The sequence below is a fragment of the Lipophrys pholis genome (genome assembly GCF_963383615.2).
Source record: "Lipophrys pholis genome assembly, chromosome: 19".
NCBI lineage: Eukaryota > Metazoa > Chordata > Actinopteri > Blenniiformes > Blenniidae > Lipophrys > Lipophrys pholis.
In genome coordinates, this window is record NC_137647.1 from 14,804,471 (window position 1) to 14,826,760 (window position 22,290).

Below are 22,290 nucleotides of genomic sequence, written 5' to 3' on the forward strand. Positions count from 1 at the left end.
AGCCGCTGCTGCCTGAACCGTACAGCTGTGCTGCTCCGAGGCTAGCGGACGAGCTAACAGGCTAAAGCTCAGTGGACAAAACAAAACGTCTCGACTCTCTGACGCTTCTCGGCAGACATGGGGAAAGGTGGAGGCACGTTTGAAAGGCTCCTTGGTGAGTTAACAGGCTGATTCTAAAGCTGACAGCTCGTTAGTGAGCTCAGAATCGAGGTTTGGGGATTTCCAGCATATTGTTTTGACAAACTGGGGCTGTGGCTGTCGGGCCAGCTAGCTGTGTAGCCTGCTAACCAGTTCGCTGCTATTGTTCGCAGGCCTAGACGGGCTCACAAAACTCCTCATTACAACGACTTTCCTCACCACTGCTCTGATAATCCGAGTAAACCAGCCTGATGGCTCCATTCAGCTGTGTTTCTGTTAGTTTCACACGTATAAATGTAATAGCAGTAGTGATTCGTATACATAGTGGTAATCTTTACTGTGTTCACTGTTTACATGTTTTAAACAGGCTGCATAACACAGGCTTGTCATCTCTCAGGGTGGATTTTGATCGTTTATCGAGAGAGGTCCATGACATGGTTGTCAAACAGATAGAACTGCTAATGCAATTAGTAAGCCCAGTATGGATCTTCTGTATCCTGAATTAGACACGCCGGGAAGGTTTCATCGGTCCCCTCCAACACCTCCACAGAAACAGCTGTGTCATACCACTTGAGTTGAAACAGGCTCCTCATGTTAAAATGACCCTAAAGATCAGTAATGTTGACATGTTACGAAGAGCTTTCTTAGCCGAAATTGATCTGACACAACTGGATAGATTATTCTAGCAGAAAGCCCATGGATAGACGTACCTTACACCTTTTTATTAAAATATATTACAACCTCTCTGTTTGTGATACATCGTGCTTTAATCTTGAATTTCTAACTCTAACATGTGGCCTTTTGCGACATGTGGGTATGACATTGGGATCTTGTAAAACAGGATTGGCTGCATTTAGCAGGTCTTAAGAGCACTTGAATGATTTTATGTTGTAACCGCCTTTTGTTGCACCTCTTTGAATTCAGCCTTACAATCCAATGTGATCTACAACAGATCCACTTCCATGAATGCATCTGCCAGGAAAAAGTCAAACTGTAATACAAGTGGTATATGTGAGAGAAAAAATGACTCTCTCTATGGTACAATGTAATGTAAGCATATGCAATTAGATCTTAATGAACATCCCACCTGTCCATGTCATTCACACAAACAGGAGAATGTCTTCTGTCCTGGCAGGTGTGGTTGGGCTTCAAAGCCAATGATAACACTGGTGACAATTTAAAAAAAAAAAAAAAAAAAAAAAAAAATCATTCAACATGCTGAACAAGAAACATTTTGTATCCTATAACATAAAAAGAGAACAAGTCAAAACAAAACAGCAAATATAAAAAAAACCTATCCCAACCAATAAAAAAACAACTAGAACGACACTCTTCAATAAAAATGTGTCATTAAAAGTGATATTAAAGAACTTTTAACGCAGTTATCTATGAAGTGGATATCTTGCCAAATACATTAGAACTCACAAACATTGCACTAATTTCAGATAAAGCCACCAGCCAGCTGCTCCTGGAGACTGACTGGGAATCCATTCTGCAGATCTGTGATCTCATTCGACAGGGAGACACACAGTGAGTGATCAGGTTCAGCTGTGTGATGTGCTCGTTCCACTCAGGTGGTAACACTTAACAAATCTTTTTTGTTTTTTGTTCTTTCAGGGCTAAATATGCTATTGGGGCCATTAAGAAGAAGTTAAATGACAAAAATCCACATGTGGCTCTTTATGCACTTGAGGTAAGATATGCACTGTGCATGTTTACTTAAGTGATGATGGTCTAAGACAGTAAAGCATGTTAAATAGCATTTATATAATATCAGCTGTCATGTTTGTAAGCATATATAGTAAGTATTGCCTTTACTGCAGGTTCTGGAGTCAGTGGTGAAGAACTGTGGGCAGACGGTGCATGACGAGGTGGCCAGTAAACAAACCATGGAGGAACTGAAGGAACTACTCAAGGTGACGTTATCTTACCTAATACTCCCTAGTTCAGGTTTCAGAATGCTGTCTTCATTGTCTTTCGACTCTAGTTTGGCCAATCTAGTTTTCTCAACTTTTATTGGGCAAGTGATCCATTTTGAGTTGATGACAAACACTTTAGTCATGATACAACAGTGAAAATTACACAGATTTTAGACCAGTCGCTCTGAATACTGTGTCAAACATGCACACAAGGTTTTATAACCTCTTCTCGCAATATAGGTCAGTGCCTTTGGTCAGTTTAATGGTACACTCTGGTAGTGTTGTTTTTCTTTTCTTTTGTAACTTTTAAAACATCTTGGGTGAAAAGTGACATTTGAAATATCCTTAATACACCTTAATTTGCCACTTTCAAGTATTTACATCCTATAAATAAGGCAACATGGGCACGGAAAAGGGATGGCAATTCATGATGCGCCTATGAGCAACTTGTTTCTTTTTTTTTAATCATTCTTTTATTCATCCAGCTTTGTATCTGCAAGAATGAACCCTGACACCGATGCCAATTAGTTTAGAACATGCTTTTTTATGTTGGTGGAGAGAAAAACAACAGTCAGCTGGAGGTTGGAGTCAACAGGAGGGTATCAGAATAAATCTTTGGAAACCTACAAGACATTAGTTCCATGTAAAGCTGCATTTACTGATTACTACAGTGTTGTTCCTCAAGAGGCCAAAAAGTGAACAATAACAGTTTCTGAAAGCCATGGGTAATATATTCACATCTAATTTATTGTGCCCAAGAATCACAAATCAAAATAATTTCTAGTGATGTTAAGATGAATAATCTGCAAATACACCTGTGATCTTTGTATTTAAGAAACAGAAATTAGCATTTTTAAAAGACCTCATATAAACTATATATAGATATAAACTGATCAAAGTTGAATGGCATCTAGATTTCTATCGCCCTACATAAAGTACAATATCTCTCCCTGTTGAGTTTGGATTGATTGTTTTTCCTCTCCTCTGTACAGACTGGTTGAGTTGTTTTAACACACACTGGCCGGGTGCCTTATCTTCTCTCCCGCCCTCCCCCTGCAAAGCAGCATGAGCTAGCAGGATTCCATTGGTCCCTTGCTACGTCATGTGACTCAGGCTGTGCACCCTGTGTTGCTTTCCACTTCCTGATAGCGTCACAGTCTTGTGACCTGCATGTTTTCATACCAAAGGATTGTACTTCCCACCTGACTTTGTGTCATCAAACACAGCACTGCTGAATCCAGTTTCTGACATCTGATGAGAGTGCTTTTAATTATATAAAAAGAGTAAAAGGAATGAAAGCCTTTTTCTTCTTGGTTTTTTTCTTCATTGTTGGTTTTTTCCTACCAGAAACAGACTGAACCAAATGTCAGAAACAAGATCCTGTATCTGATCCAGGCTTGGGCTCACGCCTTCCGAAATGAACCCAAATATAAGGTGGTTCAAGACACTTATCAGATCATGAAAGTGGAAGGTGAGTGTGCATACACCATGTTTTACAACACTAAAATATATATTAAAACATTTTTTTTAACTATATGTACTTTGAAATATATGAGAAATGCATAGAACTTTGCATTCATATTTTTCTTTGGTAATGTTTACGTTTTTAAAACGAGGATGTACTTGGTTTCATTTTTCACCACAGGTCATGTTTTCCCCGAGTTTAAAGAGAGCGATGCCATGTTTGCTGCTGAGAGAGTAAGATATTTTTCTTGCTTTTATCTGGGATACATTTATTGAGCATTGCATTCTTTTTCTGGTTGAAAGTTCGCCACGAGAGAGGCTGAAACCCTCTATACACACACTTATCCGCACGGCATGCGTTGTAATGTGTGACGTCTTCCTCATCCAGGCCCCAGACTGGGTCGACGCTGAGGAGTGCCACCGGTGCAGAGTCCAGTTTGGAGTTATGACAAGAAAGGTAGGCTGCTATTTCCTGTAACTAGGCCACTCAGACATTGTATGGTTTATTTCCTCACAAGTGCTTATGTGGGGTTTCTGCTCGGAGCACGTGGAGAAATTGACCTGGATTCGCGTTCTGCGGTTTTGCAGCACCACTGTCGAGCTTGTGGCCAGATTTTCTGTGGCAAGTGTTCGTCCAAGTACTCCACCATCCCCAAGTTTGGCATCGAGAAAGAAGTGCGTGTGTGCGAGCCCTGCTTTGAGCTGCTGAACAAGTGAGTCCCAGACATCATGATGATGATGATGATGATGATGCTGCACATGACATAGTCAGTGTGAGACCAAAACGCAGAGTTTTAAGTGGGATTGAATGGTGCAGCTATTTTTGTCTCTTGGTAGTTTAAAAAAAAAAAAAAGTCGACTACTGGCTGACGTGAGTTTTGTAACTTCTGTCTTTCAGTCATAATTACAAACTAGGCTGTGTGAGCATAATGTCTCTACTGCTCATAGTAGTTTCAAATATTATGTTTACATATATTCAGCTGTTGCCTTTTCAAAGGGGGTGAACACATCGACATGGACTGTAAACTAGTTTTTAAGCTCGGTGATGCTCCTAAGGCAGACTGGATTGTCTTAAAACTGTGTTTCATTAAATGTGAAAAAAGCTGGATTAAAACCATTTTTTGTCAAACTTTCACGAATGATGGATGTGAAAATCTGTACTCCATTGTGCCAAAAGGCTTCAGCAGAATTATATTGAGTGCTGTTATACATGGGATACGGTTTCAACTAGAAATGCTTGTGAAACAAGTTTGCTCAAATGGCTAATTAAGTTTATTCTAATCAGTGAAACTTGTTTTAGAGGAATAACTTGTTTCCTCATGTCTTTCATGGTTGGTGGTTAAATGTAAATCCAGACATGAAATGATCGTAATGGAATAATTGAATCAAATTCTTCAGTTTTCACTGTATATTGATGTTTGTTTTCTTCTTTTTAAAGTTTAGAACACACAGACCCGTTTCTGTTTATTTTCTTGATGGAAGCATTTAATGTTGAGGTGCTGTTCTTTTTTTTTTTTTTTTATCTTTAGTGGAGAACCAGAGTTCAGAGTCAGACAGATTGGTAAAATGATGGTAATTTCAAGTCCGAGTATCAATAGAAAATACTCTAAAATACTGCATTACTGGCTTAATGTCAAGGTTAAAATAGCAACCTGCATGCATGTCGTTTAACATTCAGTATGGCTTGTAGATAATTACCATAGAATTATTTGGGAGTTTAACGACCCTGGTGTAGGAACTTGAATAGTTTGGGTGAGATTAAAACTCCTGTGAGTAATCTGAGTACAGTGGTCTTAGAGGTCTATCTGTAATTGTCCTTAACATGTTCATTAATATGTTTTGCTGTTGTTTGTGGAGAGTTCTTGGTGTTTCACACTGCATGCTCTCCTTTTGATTTACAAAGTTGTTTCTCCTCCCTGATCCCTTTCCCTTACCAGCCACCCCTCCCTTTCTCCACCCCTGAGGAAGGCTGAAGGAAAAACTCCTCCCACCGGTTCTGCTGAGCTGCCCCCCGAGTACCTAACCAGCCCATTGTCCCAACAGTCACAGGTAAACATTCAGAAACGATAAGAACAATATGTGGGTGATTACCTGCCTCATTTCTGCTTTGTGAATGTTACTATTCATTAACTCTCACAAGATGCCCCCTAAGAGAGATGAGGCAGCCCTGCAGGAAGAGGAGGAGTTGCAGCTGGCCATCGCCCTCTCCCAAAGTGAGGCTGAGGAGAAGGAGCGGATGGTGGGTCTCACAGCTGACGTTTCACTTTGTTGTTTTCACATCCTGTTTAGAGAACAACAACTGACCCCGAGCTGCGTGTTCACTTACAGAGACATAAGAGCTCGTACTCGATGTATCCCAAAACTGATCCCACCCCGGTGACTTCCTCAGCACCGCCTGTCAGCACCCTCTACACCTCCCCTGTGGTAGGACTTCATTCTTTTTTGCTGACAACCCCCAAACATGGTTCAAGATTAGTCTCTTATAAATACTTTCATGTGTTTTATTACAGAACTCCTCTGCTCCATCAGCTGAAGATGTCGATCCCGAGGTGTGTGTTTATCAATCCTCTTAAAATCACAGTCAACATCCATTTTTGCTCTTGTTACGGACATCCTTCTGTTCTGTCATTCCAGTTGGCGCGTTACCTGAACAGGACGTACTGGGAGAAAAAACAGGAAGAGGCTCGTAAGAGTCCCACCCCATCAGCCCCCGCCCCCGTGCCAATGGCTGAACCCCTCCCACCCATCAGTCAGCCTGCCGAAAGTCATGTCACTGTTCAGCCTGTCAACATAGTGGAGGTATGCTGAAGCTTGGAGATCACGAGAAGTGAAAACGTTTTCTAGGTGAACCAATCAAGATAATACACAGATGCCTCATCAGCACTCGTCTCCACTTTCAGCAGCAGTACCAGAACGGTGAGTCAGAGGAGAACCACGAGCAGTTCCTGAAGGCTCTGCAGAACGCCGTCACCACATTTCTCAACCGCATGAAGAGCAACCACATGCGTGGCCGCAGCATCACCAACGACAGTGCCGTGCTCTCGCTCTTCCAGTCCATCAACAACATGCACCCACAGCTGCTGGACATCCTCAACCAGCTCGATGAGAAAAGATGTAAGTGCCCCCCAAGTGTGTGCCTCTCACTGAAACATTGAACAGTTGGACAGGTGCATTCAGAAGTTAAGAGAAGGTCACAATAAGATCACCTGAGCATGCCGAGTCTGTAATTATCTTGCTGGGATGTGTTTCTACCGACGCATCTTGTCTGATTTCCATATGTGTTGTCTCGTCAGTGTACTACGAGGGGCTGCAGGACAAGCTGGCACAGGTGCGTGACGCTCGGGCCGCCCTCAACGCTCTGCGGGACGAACACAGAGAGAAGCTGCGCCGCGCTGCGGAGGAGGCCGAGAGACAGCGGCAGATCCAGCTGGCACAAAAACTAGAAATCATGAGGCAGAAGAAACAGGTGACGAAATGGCCAGAATCCACATCGGTACTCTTCTAGGGTCACTTTCCATGCTCAGGAGTGTTTGTTTGATCTGCAGGAATATCTGGAGATGCAGAGACAGCTGGCTATCCAGCGCCTCCAAGAGCAGGAGAAGGAGAGGCAGATGCGTCTGGAGCAGCAGAAGCACACAGTCCAGATGAGAGCGCAGATGCCTGCTTTCTCTCTGCCTTATGCTCAGGTACACACTTTATTTTCTCCATCGGGGGCCAAGCTAAACTATCAGTGATTTCAGAATGATATGAACGAGACACAAAACTGCCAGGTTAAGGCATGATTTAGTGGTACCCGCTGGCTTTCTGAAACGCTTTTAGAGAAAATCTAATGAACAATATTTGCCATTATGCAGATGCAGTCTTTGCCCCCCAATGTTGCGGGAGGGGTGGTGTACCAACCCGGTGCTCCGCCCAGCTACCCAGGCACCTTCAGCCCTGCTGGTTCAGTAGAAGGTTCCCCGATGCACAACATCTACATGAGCCAGCCCGGGCAGGCGGCTCCTCCACAGTACCAGGCCATGCCCGGTGCCGCCACAGGTAAGCAACTGCTGTCAGATGACTTGGTTGGCTTCAGAACAGAAAAAATAGGGTGTTTTTGGTTGTCTTGTTGCAGTGGATGCTTGATTTGTTTTGGATGAAAACGCATTTCTGTCTTATTGTTTTTTTTCCAGATCCAAATATGGTTAATGCGTACATGTACCAGGCTACAGCCGCCAATGGGCAGCCCGCTCCTCCTCCTGGCCAGGCCCCTCCCAATACTAGCCCACCCTACTCTAACTACCAACCCACACCGACACAGGGCTACCAGGTCTGAATCACTCTACTTTAGTTAGCGAAAATCTGCTCAACGATAGCTATTTTTGTTGCTAACTGTTGTTGTTTTATGCAGAATGTGGTCTCCCAGGCGCAGAGTATGCCCCCCATGTCCCAAGCGGCCCCCACCAACGGTATGGCTTACATGAGCTACCAGCCATACAACATGCAGAACATGATTACAGCGTTGCCAGGACAGGACCCCAATATGGCCCCCCAACAGCAGTACATGCCCGGCCAGCAGCCCATGTACCAGCAGGTTTGTACATTTGTATTTACCTCCAGTTGTAACACATTTCCTATGCAGTCTCATGAAAATGTGTCTACTTTTTTATTTGGACATCATGGTTTTAATTTCTTCCCTTGTCAGGTTGCTCCCCCTGGTGGCCCCCCGCAGCAGCAGCAGGCACCACAGCAGATCCCTCAGGCTGCACCAGGCAGCGCAGAGGCACAACTCATCTCCTTTGACTAAAAGCTCACAATGCTACAAGGTCTGACACACTACACCCTCTCTCCTGGTCTCTTCAGCCCCCCCCCCCCCCCCCCACTCCCCCGCTGGACTCTGACGACACCCTCTGGAAACAATGATGTACTTCTCACCCTCCACCTTGCTGTGATGTTGTGGCAATGTGAAATATTGTGATGATGTTGCAGAACTTACTCTTCTTGCCTCCCCCAACTGCTACCATCGTGGCACTATGGGGGAGAGCCCGCAATGGAGGGTCCCACCACCCTTCACCTTCCTCCTGCTCCTCTGTTTCCTCCTTTACAGCTGATATGTATGTAGTATTTCCTTATTAAATGCATAACTGATGCTCAGAAAATAGTCAGTGATATTAAAGTTAAAGCAAATAAGAAAATATAATAATTTAGGAGTAAAAAAGAAAACACAACCATCCTTTGTCTCATATTTTTCTAAAGCAAATTTTGCATGTTAACTTTAAGTTCTTTTTCTGGAATGGAAGTGAATAATTGCAGCCTATTCCAACTGTGCGGGGAGTGATCGACAAGCGTCTGTACGGATGTTGACACATTTTGGATATGTTGAGAGAGAGCGAGAGATGCTAGAAGTGAAAGGCCAAGAGCAAACGGCATTAACACACATCTTCATCAGGTTCCCAGCCGAACATTCCAGTTGTTTTCAGGTCATCCCGTCTCAAACAGCCGTCAAAGTTTTGACATTTATCCGTGTGGTGCCGCTTGGACATTGGAGTGTGAGAGGTTGTTTAATCCCCACTGATTTTACATTCATAGATGAAAAATAATTCAAACTCACTACCAGCTGCCAGAAAATAGACAAACTGAAGGCAGCCCAGCAACTTCACTAGTTTTCCTGGTAAAGTGACCTGAGTTGCCAAACATTCAGTAAAGGACGTCTGAACTTAACATGTAATCAACTGCAAACTCCAGGTCCTGCAACCCACGTCCATGTGGTCGTGATGGTTATGACGAAAGAGCTACATGGGTCTGTACAGGTGGGCTCTGTTTCTGAAGTGTACGTCACCTTCCAGAAGTGTGGGAACGCTCGCAGAGCGAACACGGCGTGCTGCATGTATGTACCAACTCGCCTAATCGGTGATCTCTGTAACCCCTTCTGTTGCCATCTGTGAACTACTTTATTCCATCATACTGATCTGTCTGACTTTAAAGTAATTTTAAAATTATATTTAATAAATATCTGGTTCTTATTGTCCACTCGCTTCAGCTGGAGTGTGTTTTCTTCACACACATTCGACAGATTGGAGAGCAAAAGGTCTGACGTCTTTATTCATGTGCATAACTACCATTTCACATTCATCACATTCACAAGTCAAAATCTCCACAAGAGCAAAGGCCATAACCTTTGAAATAAGGATTGAAGTACAACTGATTTACACATTTAAAAATCATACATCTTTTAAGTGATTTGGCTTCATTAAAGTTTTCTGAAGATGAGGCTTTTGTAGTAATTCTCCATCTCGATCTGAAAAATAAAAATCACAGTTATAAATAGGATGGTACTGATATAGTGACATATTGAAAGGAGCTATTATAACTTACTATCCTCTCCATGCGCATCCCGTTCCCGAAGGCCAGCTGCCTGAGCACGTCGAGGTCCGGGAGACCCCACTCTGGATTTCTGTGGAAATCACACAGTTTCGGACTACAGCGTCAACGACCAGTTCCCGAAGGAGATCCTGGACCGCCGCCGCCTGCTTTTTCCGGTAAGAAAGAAGTTAATCGCTGAGGGATCCCGAGCCGTCATCACCGTGGACAGGCTCTATGTCAACGGCCAGCTGTTCCGAGACCCCGCCGTCACTCCCTGGCTGTACTGATGGTCCTCACAAGCTTAGTATAACCACTCTAACACACACACTTCACAGGTTTACTCAGGTCCAGGTAAGTGTTTAACAGTAACATCAGTGAACATCATGAACAACGTATATTAAAGCGAAGCGAATTAATATTACATCATTAATATACACGATGTTTGCTATATTGCTGTAGTAATAATTATTATGGACTTGCACTGTCAGCACTGGGATATTAAAAAAAAAAAAAAAAAGCACTGGGATATTATTTAAAAAAAAAAAAAAAAAGCACTCGTTACGTCACCGCTAAATGTCACCTATGGGTTTGAATTGGTTCTTTTTCTGTTTTTGGTTTCTCACTTTTCTTTTCTATTTCCACACCCCCTCCCTTGTTTGAGATAACAATACATTTCCACTGTTTTCACTACATTAAAACCTCAACATCACAATCCAACTGTTACGATATCACACACTCATATATTGGCAGACACACACTCCTACGTTTGAATAGCCAGTCAGACTTAGGGATCCTAAGTACACACGCACAGATATATGCATCCACACACACTCACACACACACATGCGGACAGACACATTCAAAGATGCACGCATGCCCACAAACGCATGCACATAGTCGCGCACACATGCGGACACATATACACGCACACACTCACGCATGCACACACACACACACACACACACACATACAAACACACCCGTACACGCACGCACGCGGACACACACACCCACACATACAGCATTAGAGAACCCACCTAGAAGATGAGTGTAGCTGGGAACACGCTCAAGTTTGTCACCTGGAATGTACGAGGAATGGGCACGCAAATAAAAAGACAAAAAGTTTTTGAATACTTAAACAAACTACAGGCAGACATTGTCTTGTTACAAGAGACACACACACCTACAACAGGACATCACAAATTGATATCACCACAATTCCCTCACACATACTCAGCTTGTTTTAACTCCAAACAGAGAGGCGTAGCTATATTAATGAACAATAAAATACAATTCTCTTGTAATGACACAATCACAGATCCAGAGGGAAGATTTATAATTATTCACATCTCTCTGCAGAACATAGAGATGTGTATCGCAAACATCTATGGCCCAAATGTTGATGACCCCTCCTTCTATCATAATTTCTTCACCACCCTCTCAACACACTCTGATAAAACACTGATAGTGGGAGGAGACCTCAACATCGCCCTCAATCCACAAGTAGACAGAGTTAGTAAAGCAGCAAACACCCGACACTGGGAATCTACAGACATAGTCCAGCAGTACATGAGTGACTATGGTCTTTGTGACGCCTGGCGCACCTCTCATCCCACCCTTAAAGAGTACACCTTCTACTCAGCAGTGCACCAATCCTATTCGCGCTTAGATTACTTTCTGGTGAGTAAATCAGTGATTAAAGACATCCTGGACACACAGATTCACCCCATTACTATCAGTGACCATGCACCTGTCACTATGACAGTTACTAATAGAACAATCACCCCTCCTATTAGACAGTGGAGATTTAACACGTCACTGCTTAAGGATCCAGACTTCCGCACATTCTTTAAAAAACAATGGTCAAATTTTTTAGAAACAAATGACCTGCCTGGTGTCTCTCCCTGCGTCCTCTGGGAGACGGCTAAAGTTGTCATGAGAGGTAAAATCATTTCTTATTCCTCATACAAGACCAAAAGGGAAAAAATAAAGGAGAAAGAACTGGAAGGTAAAATCAAAACAATGGAGACAGCTCATGCTGCCTGCAAAGACGACAGCCTATTAATGGAACTAAGAAAATTTAAAATAGAGTTAAACAAAATAATCGAACATAAAACACAATTTCAACTGCAGAGACTACGCTGGGAGAACTTTGAACATGGTAATAAATCCAGCAAACTTTTAGCCAATCAGTTAAAACGAAATAAAGAAAAATGTACGATCCCCTCAGTCCAAACTCAAAATGGTAAAATCACCTTTAACCCACAAGAAATAAACAATACCTTCAGAGAATTCTACAAAAAACTTTACTCTTCACAAATTGACCCTTCACAATCTGAAATAGAGAGCTTTCTGAGCACAGTTGACCTACCAAAATTAAAAGAAGAACAGATCCAAGGTCTAGAAGCTTCCATCTCAATTGAAGAACTGCAGGAAGCTCTCCAGCACATGCCTGATGGTAAAGCTCCAGGACCTGATGGATACCCCACTGAATTTTACAAAGAATTATGGTCTTTACTCTCACCTATTTTTTTCAGAATAATTGAGGAAATTAAAGAATCTTCAACTCTCCCCCAACATATGAACTGTGCAAATATCAGTCTTCTTCTAAAACCGGATAAAGATCCCACACTACCATCTAGCTATCGGCCGATATCACTAATCAATGTAGATCTTAAAATAATTAGTAAAACATTAGCAAGCAGACTGGAAAAAATCACACCCCACATCATACACCCAGATCAAACTGGGTTTATTAAAGGACGACACTCCACTAACAATACACGTAGATTAATTAATCTTATAGACCACTGCCACCACAATAAACAAAAAGCCATTATCACCTCCTTAGATGCAGAAAAAGCCTTTGATAGGGTAAATTGGAAATTTCTACTTGCTACACTACGGAAATTTGGATTTAGAGAAAATTACCTCTCCTGGATAAAAATACTGTATACCTCACCCAGTGCCTGTGTTAAAACCAATGACCAAATGTCCTCAAGGTTCAATCTTGAGAGAGGCACCCGACAGGGGTGTCCACTCTCACCATCTCTCTTTGCAATCTTTATCGAACCACTAGCAGCAGCCATCAGACAGAACAATAACATAAAAGGAATACGAACAGCAAATGTAACACATAAAATATGTCTCTATGCAGATGATGTGCTAATTTTCCTGCAAAACGCACAGACTTCTCTTCCAGAAACAATAGGGTTAATAGATAGATTCTCCTCAATCTCAGAATATTCTATAAATTGGAACAAATCAGTCGTCTTGCCTATCAACTCTACATTTCAGCACACACCGAACACCCCACTAAAACCAGGGAACATCAAATATCTCGGCATTAACGTTTCAGGCAAACTCTCAGACTTGGTACACTTAAACTACACCCCCCTTATTAAAGCAATAGAGGAGGACCTCATTCGATGGAGGACACTCCCAATTTCACTTATGGGGAGAGTAGCAACAATCAAAATGATGGTCTTGCCTAAAATTAACTACATCTTCTCAATGATCCCAGCAAAACCACCAAAAACCTGGTTTAACACTCTTGATTCTCATGTCTCAAAATTCTTATGGAAAAATAAACCATCACGTATAAGTTTAAAAACACTACAGAACACCAAGGACCAAGGTGGCTTAGAACTCCCAAATTTTTATAATTACTATCTGGCCAATAAACTACTTTATGTTGTAAAATGGATCAATCAGAAACCCTTAGATGAAGGCTGGCTAGACGTTGAAAAAACATTCTGTGAAGATCTCCAAGTCAGAGATCTTCCCTTCTTCAGTCCTGTCATTAAAAAGCACAGCTGCTTTAAAAGCATCAATATAAACACATCGCTGACAGCTTGGTGGGAATTTCTTAAAATAAATGGATCTTCACTCATTCCCTGCAAACTCACACCCATCTGGAACAATCCTGACATCCTGCAAAGAAAGAAACCAATAAACTTCCCAAGATGGCAAAATAAAGGAATAAGACACTTAGAACAACTTATCTCCAATAACTCTTTTATTCCATTTAATGAGCTAATAGAAATATATGGCATCAGTCAAAGCAACTATCTGGAATATCTTCAGCTTAAGTCAATAATACAAACTAAGTTCAAACTAGAACAGATTAACCTGAACTTACCTCAGACAGTGACAAATCTCCTGAAGATCTCAGCTCCTAAACCTCTTTCTAAAATTATCTCAATCCTGTCAGGTTCAAATATCTCAATATCCCTTCCCACCTTCAAATGGGAAGAAGATCTCAACATCAACAGAGACCCAACGTTTTGGTCAGAAATCTGTACAAATACATTCAAAATGAGCAAAAACCCCAATATACAGCTCATACAATACAAGGTCCTTCATAGAGTTCATTACACAGGACAAAGGATGTTCAAGATGGGGCTCACTCCCACTAACATATGTTCAAACTGCACAGGTGATCTCCCCGATACCTATTTACACGCACTTTGGCTGTGTACGCCAGTCCAAACCTTCTGGCAAAAGATTTGTGAAGATTTATCGTTATGCCTGGGCTACCCAATTCCGGTCTCACCTTCACTTTGCTTGTTAGGAGATCTCACAGAAATTAAAAGAGAAAAAAATGAGTCCTGCATGCTCCTGGTTTCCCTAAGCGTCGCAAAAAAGGCGATCCTCATGAACTGGAAATCCAAAAGTAATCTGAATATAAAGTTATTTAAAAACTTACTTCTAGACCACATCACATTGGAGAGAATGTCTGCTTGTAGGAAAAATCATTTGACACAATTTGAGTCCACATGGTCTCCAATAATTAAATACCCCATGTAGCCCTGTGGGGGGGGTGGTGGCTCCACCCCGGGGCTCTGGGGACCGTTGGTGGTTGGGGCGTCGTGGCTTTGGTGGTTGGTGGCTCTGTGGGCTCGGGGGGGTCCTAGCGTCTATGCTGGGGGGCTGCGGCCTGGCCTGGGGAGTCCTGGGCGGGGGTGTGGGGGGGGCTCTGCCCTGGGCGGGGGTTGGGCCCGCTGGGGTGGGGTGGGGGGGCTGGGCGTCGGGCCCCGGCTTGGCTGTCGGCTGGGGGGGGTTGGGGGCGGGTCGTCCGGGCCCTGGGGGTGCGGGGCCTCCCCCTTTCCGGCGGGGGTGCCCGCTGCGGCGCTGGGGGTGGGTCCTCCCTCTGGCCCCCTCCCCCGGTGGGGCGGGTTGGCCCCTGCTGCCGCGCTCCGGGTCTGCCTCATTCCTGGATTGGGGGGGAGCGGGGGGGCTCCGGGTTCTGGGTGGACGGTTGACTGAGAGTGACCTCCAGGGCCTGGTGTGTGTGTGTGTGTGTGTGTGTGTGTGTGTGTGTGTGTGTGTTGGGGGGTGGGGCTGTGTGGGCGAATGAGGGGGGGTGCCCTGACCACTGGCCTCCGGCTGGGCTCGCACTGGGCCCTGCGGGTCTCAGACTCTGCTGTCTGGCCGTTGGGTGGGGTGGGGGCTCCCTGCCCAGGTCCCCTTACGGCGCCTTGTTGGGGGGGGTGTGGCTCCCCGGGTCCTAGGCCGGCCACTCGGGGGTGGGGTGGGGCAGCGCGGGGGGTCCAGCTGGGCCAAGGTCCTAGCGACGGGGGGACCCCCTCCCTCAGAACCCTCCCTGCCTTACCTCACCTTATATTACTCCACAATAGGGAACAGTGGGGCGGTGCCTAGGTGGGGGGTCCGGGCTACTTAACTGCGGTCTGGGTCCTCCCCCGACTTTGCACCACCCACAATTTTAACCACACTTAGTCACGCAGGGTCTTGAGGGGGTAAGCCGCTTTCGGGGTTCTGCCGCTTGTCAGCGGTAGAACGCCCGGGCCCCGCTACCCCCCAATTTTAAACCGCACTATAGACACACACATTGCATCCACCTCTTCAAAACACAAAGACACACCCTTACATACATCCAACACACATATAGGGCAGGGGAAGGGCGGGAGACGTGGCTCCCCCCAGCACCTCCCGCTGGGGTCCCGCCCCGGCCCGGGGTGAGTGCGGCTGGGATGCGGGGGGCGCGCTCCCTCGGGCATGGCGCTCGTGGGGGGGCTGGGGCGCGGTGCTCCTTCTCCATTTGCTGTTGGATTAGTGGAGGTTGGGACACCGCGGTGGCCGGGTGGGGGCCCGGCCGGCGGCCTGGGGGGGCGAGAGTCATCACTCCCCCACCGTCCCGAGTGTGTGTGTGTGTGTGTGTGTGTGTGTGTGTGTGTGTGTGTGTGTGTGTGCGTCTGCGTCTGCGTCTGCGTCAGGGGTGGGTGTCTGTGGGGGGTGGGTCAGGGGTTGGGTATTTCAATTAAAACCCGGGGGGAGGGTCATGGGGCGGGTGGGATATGAGGCTCCTGGGGGTGTAGAGTTGACTGTCCTCCGACCGGGGCCTGCGCCGGCCTTCGCTTTCCTGGGTCTGGGGGCGGGGCTAGTCCGGGGCGCGGCGGCTGGGGCCGTCTCTGCCTTGCCGGGTTGGGGGGGGGCGGTGGGTGGGCCTGTTCCCGGGGGTGCGGCGGGACTCGCCGCCGGGGTTGGGGGGGCTCTCGACCCGCTCGGCCCGGGGGCCCTGCTCCGGCCTTTTCTCGGCTTGGCGGCTTGGGTCGGGGCCTGGGGCCCTGTGCCCTTTATCCTTCTCTTGTGGGCCCCTCTTGTCTGGGGGGGATTCCTCTCTGCATTCTCCGTCGGGTGCTTTTTGGGCGGGGACGTGGCTCTCTGGGGTGGTTCGCTGGGGTCTCCCCGGGCCTGGGGGGCTTCCGTCTGCCGGGGTGGCGGTGTCCGGGCCCGATGGCCTCGGACCCCGGGGTCTCGCCACGGGTCCCCCCACAGCAGTTCCGGTCCCACCCAGTGGACAAACCACACGCACACACACACACACACACACACACACACACACACACACACACACACACACACACACACACACACACACACACACACACACACACTTCCACTCCTCACGAAAGGTGCTTCTGAAGTTGCTTGTTCTCTGTCATCATTTGCTCAAACTTTGGAGGTCATGTTCCTCTTTTGTTGTCGCCTCTTTGTTAATTCATGTTCCTGCTTCACGTTGCTGTCTAGATAGAGCTGCTCAGGCTGGTTAATCTAAGAAATCATTTTACTGTCTAGATAGAGCAGCTCAGGCTGGTTTAATCCAAAAACAGTTGGAAAATATTTGGATCAGTGTGATAACTGCAAATAATATATGTAGCACAACAAGGATATTGTATGTTATACCCCTACCCCCTCCCCCCTCCTCCCTCAACCTTTTTCTCTCTTTTCTCTTCTCTCTCTCTTTGAGCGTTCCCCCCCAGTCGTGTACGGCAGCCATGCCATCTTCTGACGGAGAAGGCAACAGGAGGAGACTCCAGGTCTCTCCCTGTTGCAAGACCAAAATCTGTTCTGACTCCGAAGGCTCACAATCACATCATATTGTTGGCCCAAGCTGCCGAACAGGACAAGGGAAGAAAAAAAGAAAAAAAGAAAAAAAAAAAAAAAAAAAAAGGAAATCACACAGTTTAAATGTCCTCCCAGAAGTTGCAGTGGCGGTAGTTCAACCGTTTCAGAGCACTGGACACGTTGTACTTTTAGATAGAATACATTAATCGAGGTCTGGAATTTTTCCAGCACTGGAGGACAATGTTTTCTTAGTAGCTTCACTCAGACTTTTCAGTCATATTTGGCTGTTGATGATTAGCGTTTTTATTTTTTCTCAATGTGTTTCTGTCGAAACATTACACCACTACACGTCACCTGAAATGAGGAGATCTGATCAAAATAGTTTCATTCCGCACGCTGTGTACGATGGTTAAATGCTTCAGTTGAATTTCATGTGCAGGATAAAGTCAATATGGTTTTAATGAAAATGGTGAGTTCATCTTGATTGTTTTCTTCTGACTGCAGCACAGTGTCGCAATAGATGTCACTCTTGCCTCACAGTGTGAACTCGCCCTGGTTCATTTTCACATTTGGGGACTTTTATTGTAAGAAGTTTCTACGTGTGGGTTACTATTCAAGTGCACCAGTGTTCTATTAGCAACAGGTTAAAGACTATTTCAGACTGAAGATTGTCCATAGGCGTGACTGTATGGTTGTCTGTCTTTGTGCTCGCTCTGTGATGGACTGGCGACCTGTTCATGGTCAGCTGAGTTCAGCTCCGGTCGGATAAAGCCGCATGAATGATACATGACGGTAAAAAACGAATTTCATGAGGTACACAAATAGAGCTCTTATATTATCTACAGTTGACTCACATTTTTCGAAGCTCCTCGTCCAGCTGTTCATTGCAGCTGGGAGCGATGATGCCATTAACAGCATAGGCCTGGGAAATGTTTTGCATTAGAAGTTGTGATGTTGGCAGGCTTTTAAACCCTCACACTTGCACAATTGCATGACGTACCCCATATGTCACCAGAAGGCCGTTTTGTTTGAGGATCTGACCCGCTCCACTGAAGACACCCTTCAGAAGCCAAAGGAACAACGTGTCATTGAGGATATGGAAACAAGCCGGTCATACCTGTCGTTACCGTTGTACTTTCGTCACGACCTGTGCTGTTTTGAAGGAGCTATACTGCAGCAGGTTGATGGCAACAATGACGTCACAGGAGCTGCGGCCGAGGCCTGCCCATTCCCCCCACGGCTCGCCGGCGTCCAGGTCAACAGGTTGCAGCACAGTCTTCGCTTGAGTCGCAGCAATATACGCTTTGATACTGTAAACACGGTTAGGAGTGCTAATCTCACATTCACAGATTGACATGGTGGAGAGAGTACAGAAAAATATACATGCACTCGAGCACATGTACAATTACCATTGATTAATATGCAAAGGGCAAAATAATAATTAGAGTTTGTGTTATATTTTTCTAACCACATCTGATTGGCTTGTCAAAAGCAGGGTATTTAAATCAATTAACCTGTATAATACATCTACATTTGTTTTGTAAACAAATTCACACATAAGGCAGGAATTGTCTCTACTAGATGGAACAGAGATTAAATTGAATCGAAATTCAGGAATAAAAACGTTAGAAGAATAAATCAAACTTAAAACATATTAGTTAAAAAATCTCCAAGTAAATTATTACCTGTTATAAATTGTATTGTTGAAGGTTATTTCACGTTATAGAGCACTCTTTAAACACACTACTATGCGTCGTTTTATATATTTAAAATCAGTCAAGTCTAAAAATGACCAAAATCGGAAAGATCTCATCATTTCTAGCTTAAGACATTCTGCATTGGATATCAGTGTCTGACTGGACTTCTGTGAAAGACTAAGTACTGCTACATTACAATCTAATGCTGGACAATAAGATGCCAGGAACTTACCAAATATTGTCACTTGCCTAGTTAAGGGTTGATTGTTAAGTGTCTATGAAAAGATACTCTTAAAAGTAATAAGTAAAAAGTACATTTGATCAAAAATACAGTTTTGTGAGTGTGCAATTTCTTCTTCGTTGAAAATTTCAATTTTAACAGGTGAGCTTTTAACACTTCAAGGTGTTTTATGTTATATAAATACTTATTGCCTAAAGCTTATGAGGAATCGTTTCTATTAATGTCCTCATAGTTGTTTGTAACCCCTACAGTCATGGGGAAAACTTTTGACTTGACGTCACTGAAACCTTCACAAGGCGGCTTGTTTGAATGGCGCTAAGAGACGTTGGATGTGACTCAGCCACACATAACAGCAAAACGGTATTAATTTCCTTGAACACACAAACCTTTCCCGGGACTCCTCCTTGATGTCTGAAGGCTGCCATGTGACAAAGGGCAACTTCTGGGCGAATCGGATGACATGCTGCCCGGTTCCAGAGCCCAACTCCAAGGCAAACAGCTGTCTGTGGGACTGCTCCTCCAACACGTCCTCGAGCATCAAACATAGAGCCTCCCAATTCCTCTCTGCCTGAGGAGAAAGCAGCATGACCTGGAGGACAGAAAAGTCACATCATTTCGTCTGGTCATCTACAACCAGTAACATATGCAATGACCCCCCCCCCCCCCCCCCCCTTACTGTCACAGATGCAGGATCTCAGAGGCTTTGAGGGAGAATAACATGTTACTGTAGAATGGAGGTGGCGGTTGACTGTAACAGCAGATGGGTGCACAGATTATCTGGCTAAGAGGATTCCAGGCCTGCTCCTCCCAAGTGTCCAGCACGGGCACAATGCAGGAAGGACACACACACACACACACACACACACACACACACACACACACACACACACACACACACACACACACACACACACACACACACACACACACACACACACACACACACACACACACACACACACACACACACACACACACACACACACACACACACACACACAGAGGTAATATATATGAGTCCCAATGTTGTGTAGCAAGACACTTAAAGATTATATAATGCAGGGTGTCAGTACAATTATAAACTCGCCACATAAAGAAATACATTTGGAATTTGCCTCATCACTTTTTTGTTGTGTTGAACTATTCTGGGCCCCCGGCTCGCTCAGTTGGTAGAGCATGAGACTCACAATCTCAAGGTAGTGGGTTCATGTCCCACGCTGGGCGCCACCTTCCCGTGGGCTCACCACCCACAGGAAAGGTTCATAATCGGTGCAATGTGATCTGGGTGACGGTGCTCAGACTGCCACCCGGAAACGTATAAGCGGGAGAAAATTGATGAATGGATGAACTATTCTGACATGAACGTTCTCTCATGTGCTGCTCTGCCATTTTGGCCTCAGGGATTCACCGTGACAATAATAGGTTTTGTAATGTAAACATGGACCCAGTGAGGGACTTCCACCCAAAGGCTCAAGGCCAAATACAAGGTAATTTACCTGTTTCTCTATTTTGAATTACACCAGAGATGCTTCTTGCGATTGCTTTTAAACAAATTACTTGTGCTTTAGATCGCCTGCATTAGCAGAAACGTAACACGGACAGAACAAATGCAGGGAAAAGGAGAGAGAGAGAGAGAGAGAGAGAGAGAGAGAGAGAGAGAGACTGCAGCAGGAACTGAGAGATTTCACTTTCTCTTTGAAAAACTTGTAAATACATTTTAATTGTTGAAATTCACCCGAGGTAATTTCTTCTTTAAAGCAACATTAAAGCAGGTTGCTGGTACGGTTGTATAACAACTGGGTGCTGCATGCATGGGTATCCTCCATAGCCCAGCAGAAAGTACCTGGTGGATACAAGTACTTCCTCCATCACCCAGCGGAAAGTATCCAGCTGGTACCAGTACTTGTTGGTACATGGGGGATCTGCGCCAGACTAGGGCATCATGCACAGATCCCCCGGTTGCCAATGTACACATCAATAAACCTCCTTCGGTATCACAAATACCTGCACTACGACAGAGGGGAAAAGTTTTCTGTGGCTCTGCAAGAGGAAGAATTAGGACGTGGCACCGTCAACGGCCCCAGCAGCACGGCGGAATCCCTGATGGCCAGCAGGAGCATTAGTGTCGACATAACGACACTCTCCCTGGAAACCCTGAAGGCTAGTGTCACAACACCTGGTGTGCTTAACTGTAGGATGTATATTAGACAAATGTAATACAGTACATATTAATTACATGACCAGAAGGATGACAACAAGCAGGCACGCATGTGGAATGCTGTCTAAATCATTTAATATGCATCAGGGACCTTCAGTAAAACAAACAGTAAAATAATTGTTGTATTAGTAGGACATTTCTGATCAGCTGCTTTTAGTGTTACTGAGCTCCGAGGAGATTAATAGAAATGTAAAGGCTGTATAGGAGGTGAGAAGTAATAGCAGCACTGTACTATACACGGTACGATACACAACATGCATGTGACAGGAAAGGTACAAACTATTTTTACCGTTTTAAAGTTTAGATCATCCTATAATGTCATGAACAAATCAGCCACCTACTGAACCAGAGAAACAACAGGCTCCTCCTCCTCCTCCTCCTCCTCCTCCTCCTCCTCCTCCTCCTCCTCCTGGGTATCTATTAACGTGTCCAGAGACCTGACCTGACCCCCAAAGTTACCTTCATATGAGAAATTCCAGCTTCATAGAACATGCCTCTGGACAGGTTGTCAGTCCATCACAGAATCTATGTTCAGGTGTTATTACAGTCGTTATTTCAGTGACCAAAGTACATTTTTAAAGAATTACTGTGATCAAGAACAAATTCAAAGCAACTTACACAACACCATTGTTCATCAGCCTGCAGCTTTAACCACTGGACCTTGGGAACGCATCCAATTGCACAATATGTTTTTGTGCTGGTCCTGGACCAAAACAGTGTTTCAAAACTTCTGGCAGATCATGGAGGTACGCGATGTTCAGAACAGTTACATAGTGTCACTGGAAGAAAAGATTAGGAAAACTTCACGTGGGAACATTTTATAAATACATGTGGTTGACAGAGGCGACATCTTTTACTCTTATCCTGGATCCTTATCCTTAATGAAGATCATTAACAAGAAAGA

At 44.9% G+C, this 22,290-nt stretch overlaps 2 protein-coding genes across 5 annotated transcripts; one reads left to right on the forward strand and one right to left on the reverse strand.

Moving 5' to 3' along the window:
* Nucleotides 1-33: 33 nt before the first annotated feature.
* Nucleotides 34-9,528, forward strand: hgs (hepatocyte growth factor-regulated tyrosine kinase substrate). Of its 4 annotated transcripts, none has more exons than XM_080488484.1 (20): nucleotides 34-154; nucleotides 1,584-1,668; nucleotides 1,756-1,831; nucleotides 1,962-2,054; nucleotides 3,411-3,528; nucleotides 3,703-3,755; nucleotides 3,910-3,978; nucleotides 4,110-4,234; nucleotides 5,459-5,570; nucleotides 5,662-5,760; nucleotides 5,850-5,945; nucleotides 6,032-6,070; nucleotides 6,156-6,320; nucleotides 6,422-6,635; nucleotides 6,815-6,987; nucleotides 7,067-7,207; nucleotides 7,376-7,559; nucleotides 7,694-7,830; nucleotides 7,912-8,094; nucleotides 8,206-9,528. In XM_080488484.1, exons 1-20 carry the CDS (start codon nucleotides 118-120, stop codon nucleotides 8,305-8,307), a joined length of 2,301 nt encoding a protein of 766 aa, XP_080344610.1. In that variant the 5' UTR covers nucleotides 34-117; the 3' UTR covers nucleotides 8,308-9,528. The 4 variants fall into 4 exon arrangements, with proteins under 4 accessions (XP_080344610.1, XP_080344611.1, XP_080344612.1 ...); XM_080488485.1 differs by having other exon boundaries at nucleotides 6,425-6,635; XM_080488486.1 differs by having other exon boundaries at nucleotides 5,674-5,760.
* Nucleotides 9,529-9,576: 48 nt separating this feature from the next.
* On the reverse strand, nucleotides 9,577-19,966 carry LOC308125028 (methyltransferase-like 26 B). Its single transcript, XM_080488488.1, has 7 exons — nucleotides 19,845-19,966; nucleotides 19,555-19,757; nucleotides 18,378-18,540; nucleotides 18,231-18,290; nucleotides 18,085-18,152; nucleotides 9,876-9,954; nucleotides 9,577-9,798 (listed from the first exon to the last, which is right to left on the reverse strand). The coding sequence occupies exons 2-7, from the start codon at nucleotides 19,752-19,754 to the stop codon at nucleotides 9,751-9,753; spliced, it is 618 nt and encodes a 205-aa protein (XP_080344614.1). The 5' UTR covers nucleotides 19,755-19,757; nucleotides 19,845-19,966; the 3' UTR covers nucleotides 9,577-9,750.
* Between the last annotated feature and the right edge of the window lie 2,324 nt (nucleotides 19,967-22,290).

Excerpts from the sequence above, each read along its gene's own strand:
- hgs (XM_080488484.1), top strand. The coding sequence starts at position 118 with ATGGGGAAAGGTGGAGGCACGTTTGAAAGGCTCCTTG. Across the intron at positions 3,979-4,109 it reads TTGGAGTTATGACAAGAAAG|CACCACTGTCGAGCTTGTGG; the intron begins GTAGGCTGCTAT and ends GCGGTTTTGCAG. Across the intron at positions 5,571-5,661 it reads CATTGTCCCAACAGTCACAG|ATGCCCCCTAAGAGAGATGA; the intron begins GTAAACATTCAG and ends AACTCTCACAAG.
- LOC308125028 (XM_080488488.1), bottom strand. The coding sequence starts at position 19,754 with ATGCTGCTTTCTCCTCAGGCAGAGAGGAATTGGGAGGCTCTATGTTTG. Across the intron at positions 9,955-18,084 it reads GACGAGGAGCTTCGAAAAAT|AAATCCAGAGTGGGGTCTCC; the intron begins GTGAGTCAACTG and ends TGATTTCCACAG. Across the intron at positions 9,799-9,875 it reads GGATGCGCATGGAGAGGATA|ATCGAGATGGAGAATTACTA; the intron begins GTAAGTTATAAT and ends TTTATTTTTCAG.